This window comes from Nasonia vitripennis, chromosome 1 (genome assembly GCF_009193385.2).
Source record: "Nasonia vitripennis strain AsymCx chromosome 1, Nvit_psr_1.1, whole genome shotgun sequence".
In the NCBI taxonomy this organism is placed as follows: Eukaryota; Metazoa; Arthropoda; class Insecta; order Hymenoptera; family Pteromalidae; genus Nasonia; species Nasonia vitripennis.
Genome location: NC_045757.1, coordinates 5712437 through 5717541, shown reverse-complemented (window position 1 = coordinate 5717541; position 5105 = coordinate 5712437). Strand labels below are relative to the sequence as shown.

General features: G+C 32.6%; 1 protein-coding gene across 1 annotated transcript; it reads right to left on the bottom strand.

Moving 5' to 3' along the window:
• Positions 1-364: 364 nt before the first annotated feature.
• On the bottom strand, positions 365-2635 carry LOC116415979 (kininogen-1-like). Its single transcript, XM_031922043.2, has 4 exons — positions 1688-2635; positions 1484-1608; positions 919-1132; positions 365-836 (listed from the first exon to the last, which is right to left on the bottom strand). Exons 1-2 carry the CDS (start codon positions 2108-2110, stop codon positions 1558-1560), a joined length of 474 nt encoding a protein of 157 aa, XP_031777903.1. The 5' UTR covers positions 2111-2635; the 3' UTR covers positions 365-836; positions 919-1132; positions 1484-1557.
• Between the last annotated feature and the right edge of the window lie 2470 nt (positions 2636-5105).

Below are 5105 nucleotides of genomic sequence, written 5' to 3'. Positions count from 1 at the left end.
CCATGAGTGCCAACACGGCGTGATAAAAAAATGCCGACAATTTGCCGTCGTTCGTGCCGGTGTCATACCCTGCTGAAAAAACTCACGTGAGTTCTCTCGTGAGTACTCACGTGATTACTCACGTGGTTACTAACGTGAGTACTCACGTGAATGTATCGATCAATTCATGACGTGATTACTCACGTGATCACTCACGTGAGTACTCACGTGATTAAACGAAAAAATGTGTAATAAAAATAAAATACAACATTATCTCCTGAAGAAATGTTGATATGGATTTAAAAAATTGTATTTTGGATGGTTAGAAAAAAAAATATTTATTGATAACTATGAACATGTCAATTACATTTTTAAACAAATAAAATTTGAGCATTTTTCGGTTAAGTATATCAAATACTAATGAAACTTAAAATAAAAAGTAATTATTTCAATTGTACAAATGTACATAATACTAGAAAGAAATTTTTTTCTTCAAACTTTTAAATCACAATATTTGAGATGAGATCATGTCAAAACTACTCTCTTGTTTGAAAATAATCAATAATAATGAGAATTAAGAATTAAGAATGGAATAGTGCGAATTAAGATAAAGCCTTATAAAACATTTTCAACGTATGTTTCATTTGATTTAGATTTCTTAGTTATTCTATTTTAATCAGTGTAACGTAGTTTTCTACGAGGATTGCGTTGCTTAGGTGCTGCATTGGTAAGCCGTTTTATTTCCTCGCGTCTCAAATCTCTTATCTTAAATCTTAAAATATAGGTAACTTTTAACAAAAATCGTACTTTTTCTTCTGCTGAGTAGCCTTGGCGTATCAAAAAGTCCGAGTACAAGCCTGTACAAAAACATAAACTAGTTAGAAAGTGGTTGAAAAAATAAGAAGTCATTGATTTCATTTGCTAAAAAATACATCATACTTATAAGTAATCTTAGTAGATTGTTTTCAATCAGCTTGACAGGAGACCTTCCAGGTATATGATTGTTAACTTTGCTAACATCTAAGGCTCTATTACATAAATCACGCGAATCCCATATGTGCAAAGCCAGATAAATTAAAAATGTAGAGGGCCTCTCTCTTTGCAAAAGCTCCCATTGAAAACTTCCAATGTATATATTTTCTCCCAGATATAGCTACAAATTATACATAGTTTAAATAGTACAATATATATTAAGTTATAAATAAATATTTTGTGATTAAGAGGATGTCGTCCCAAAGAACAGTTTTTCTATTACATAAAACTTTTTGAATAAAGTTTGCAAATGAAAAACTGAGTCTGTAGCGCCGTAGTGTTAAGTTTAATGAATCGTTCTACCAAAATAAAAATTCAATCGGACTTTCTATTTTTCTAGAAGTTTGGAAATACAAAATACCCCGTGGCGGATTTGCAAAGCACATTCCCTTAAGGGCATCCGTATCTTACTACGCGTTTTTTCTATTGCGTATAGCTTTATAAATAAAACTGATCAGTTTTAAACAATTACCTGGTCATCATTAGGTCTCTGATATCGCTTGCGCCTTTCCTCGTGTCCATAACCATCTCTCGCTGAATAAAACTCTATGCAATCAAGAATAAACTCTGCCATTGTTTTCTTTGAACGTTTTTGACCTGAAATAGTTATAATTATATAACTATAAAAATAGTAACTACACGCACAATGAATCAAAAATTAGAGTAATGATTTTACCACGCGCTCTCCCTTCATGTCCTTCGTTTGGAGGCAATCGTCTTTCACGTGATGTTGGCCTTTGACGTGATCGTGATCTTTGACGTAACGGTGACCTATGACGCGACGTTGACGCTCGATGTGGCAATGGCCTTGTCCGTGACTTTGTCCTATGACGTGATTGTGACCTTCGACGTAAGGGTGATCTATGACGTGACGTTGACGCTTCAGGTGACAGTGGCCTTGTCCGTGATTCTGACCCATGACGTGACGATGACTTTTCACGTAATGGTGACCTACGACTTGACGTTGACGCTTGAGGTGACAATGGCCTTGTCGGTGATTCGGACCTATGACGTGACGATGACTTTTCACGTAATAGTGACCTACGACTTGACGTTGACGCTTCAGGTGACAGTGGCCTTGTCCGTGATTCTGACCCATGACGTGACGATGACTTTTCACGTAATGGTGACCTTTGACGTAACGGTGATCTTTGACGTGACGTTGACGCTTCAGGTGTCATTGGCCTTGTCTGTGACTCTGACCTACGACGTGACGATGACCTTTGACGTATTCGTGACTTTTGAGATGACTGTGACGTTTGAGGCGGAAACGACCTTGTTTGTAACGGTGACGTCCGTCGTGAGGGCGACCGTTGACGGGAGCGTGACCTGCGATGTGATAGTGACGTGCTTGTCCGTGATCTTTCATGAAACGGAGACGTTTAACGTGACAAAGATCTGACATCAGGTAATGCTGTGTTTACTGTAATATCTTCCAATTTTTCTAATTTTTGTCATAATGAACATACAACTTTTTGGGTATCGTCATCGTCATGTGTCTCAGATTCCTCAGAAGAGGAATATATTTGACTATATCGGGTCGATTTAGACTGAGATGGCGCATCATCTACTGCTGCTTGGCTTAAATTTTGAGGATTGATCTGTTGCAATACAATTTTTAAATCCTTTAATTGAATATTGTTAGAACTACGGTCCTTTTTACTATCAACGTCTACATCTTCAAATCGTGGGCACACATAATTTTTCCCCAAGTCTTTTAAAACGTTTTGGGCTCTGTTACGTACAACTTCTTCCTTCTTTTTCAGATTTGCAGCTTTATTTTTCTGTATAAACAAAGTATTTTGGTTTTATTAATGGTGGTAGGTGTTAGAAATTTCTAACGTTATTAAAATAATAATAACGTTAGAAATTTCTGACACGTACGTACGGTGGTAAAGATTTTAGAATAAAATGATACATAATAAAATTACAAGTCAAAAATTAGCAAATTGAAAATTCAAAAACTATTTCAAACAAACTGATTCGGGTAAAAATTAAAAATAAAAGAAACGAATAAACTTAAAGAAATATATATATATATATATATATATATATATATATATATATATATATATATATATATATATATATAATTTCAACAAATAAATTATAACTTAAAAATGTTCAGACATAATTTTGTAGATTTCTTAATTTTTTTTAAATTTTCAATCTGAGGGGTAAAGGAGCTGTTGGAGCGAACTTTACTGATTGTGACCTCACCTCCTGCCGTAGTTCTCATTATTTGCTTTTAATATACTTCAAATCAACGAAAATCAAATTGATGATTGATAGTTATCGTGTAAGTGACCTTGGAACACAGAGATTTTAGCGGTTTAATTATTAAAAAACTATATATAATGAAATATTGTACGAGAAAATGACGGTCATCTTACTGATTCTTACCTTCGTCGCTTAACCCGTTAGCTCCTGAACGGACACTTTTCGCCACCAAAGTTCAGAGATTCAAGGTACAATGAATTTGATAGAAAAAAAATGTTTGAACCACTGTACCCCATGTTTTAAAGATCGCTCTTTCAAAAAGTGATGGTTACAAATCCCTAAAATGAGCTGTTTTATAAGAAAATTGCTAATTAAAAAAAATAATGTTTTTTTTTAATTTTTTTAAGAACATATTTTTTGCTTATGCATTTTTCTAGATACTTAATACCGATAAATAACGCGCCCATAGACCCTAAACTAAAAGTAATTGGGTTGAGATTAATACAAAAATTTGTATTCATACAACATTCCGTTTAAAACAATAAATTTTACTTTTAATCTTTAGCAATTTTTTTCTCAATTTATATGACTTTAGGAAAAATTTCCTCAGAGTAAAAACGTCCTAAAATAATTCAAAGAACACTCTTAAATTTTTAAAACCGTACATGAAAATTTTTGATTTTCCGGAAAAAGTCTATCGAAAAATATAACACTTCAGCAATTTTATTCTCAATAACTACGGACTCACGAAAAAATTTTGTAAGAACAAAAAAGTCTTAAAATCAGTCAAAGAATACCCTCAAAATTTTTCAGAATGTTTAAACAATTTTTTTTAAATTCCATTTTCCTGAAAATCAAAAATTTTCTTTCACGGTTCTGAAAAAATTGTAGGTTATTTTTTGATCAATTTTAGAACGTTTTAATTTCAAGGAAACTTTTCCTAAAATCCATGTAAATTGAGAAAAAAATTGCTAAAGATGAAAGAAAAATTTATTGTTTTAAACGCCATTTTGTATGAATAAAAATTTTTTTTATTAATCTTAAGCCAATAACTTTTAGTTTACGGTCCATGGACCCGTTATTGATCGGTATTATGGATGTAGAAAAATGCATAAGCAAAAAAAAAATTTTTAAAAAAGCAGTATTTTTTTTTTTAATCATCAATTTTCACATACAAAAACTCATTTTATGGATTTCTAACCATCACTATTGGAAAGAGCGTCCTTTAAAACATCGGGTACAGTGGTTCAAACATTTTTTTTCGATCAAATTCATTGTGCCGAGAATCTCTGAACTTTGGTGTCGAAAAGTGTCCATTCAGGCTCTAATGGGTTAACCTCGCTCTGTACTTTTCATTGTTTGTCTAAATTACACATGAGTGTACATATTTGAGCGCTTTTAAATGTAGAATTTTATAATACGCACCTCAGAACACCGCGTTTATGTGCTATATTTGTGTATGTACTTATTATTTATAATCTAAAATATTTTTGAGGTTAAGAAAACCAGAACATTTCAACCAATCAGCGTTGCTCCGACATCCCCTTAATTAACGCGTTACGTAAGTTGACTTTCCTCATAGTACTCTAGAACTGCATAAATCTCAATAAACGAATACAAAAACATTCATATGTTTCAATCTGATGTGCTCTTAAGTTTTGTAAATCAAAAAGATTATACATGTTAAAGAGGTTGATCTGATTTTAAAATAACAAACATATTTAGGAAATAAGTTATTATGCGTAGATATCTTATCTTATATTATATTAAAGGGCTTATTGTTTCCGGCTATACTGTTTTAAAAGACTAATCTTATATCAAAGGGCTTATCGTTACTGGCTCTGTCGTTAAAAGATCACCTGGCTTAACTAAAA

Bases quoted from the DNA above. Each gene is read 5' to 3' on its own strand.
- LOC116415979 (XM_031922043.2), bottom strand. From the start codon at position 2,110: ATGGGTCAGAATCACGGACAAGGCCACTGTCACCTGAAGCGTCAACGT. The intron at 1,609-1,687 runs GTAAAATCATTA...TAACTATTTCAG, and splicing joins ACATGAAGGGAGAGCGCGTG to GTCAAAAACGTTCAAAGAAA.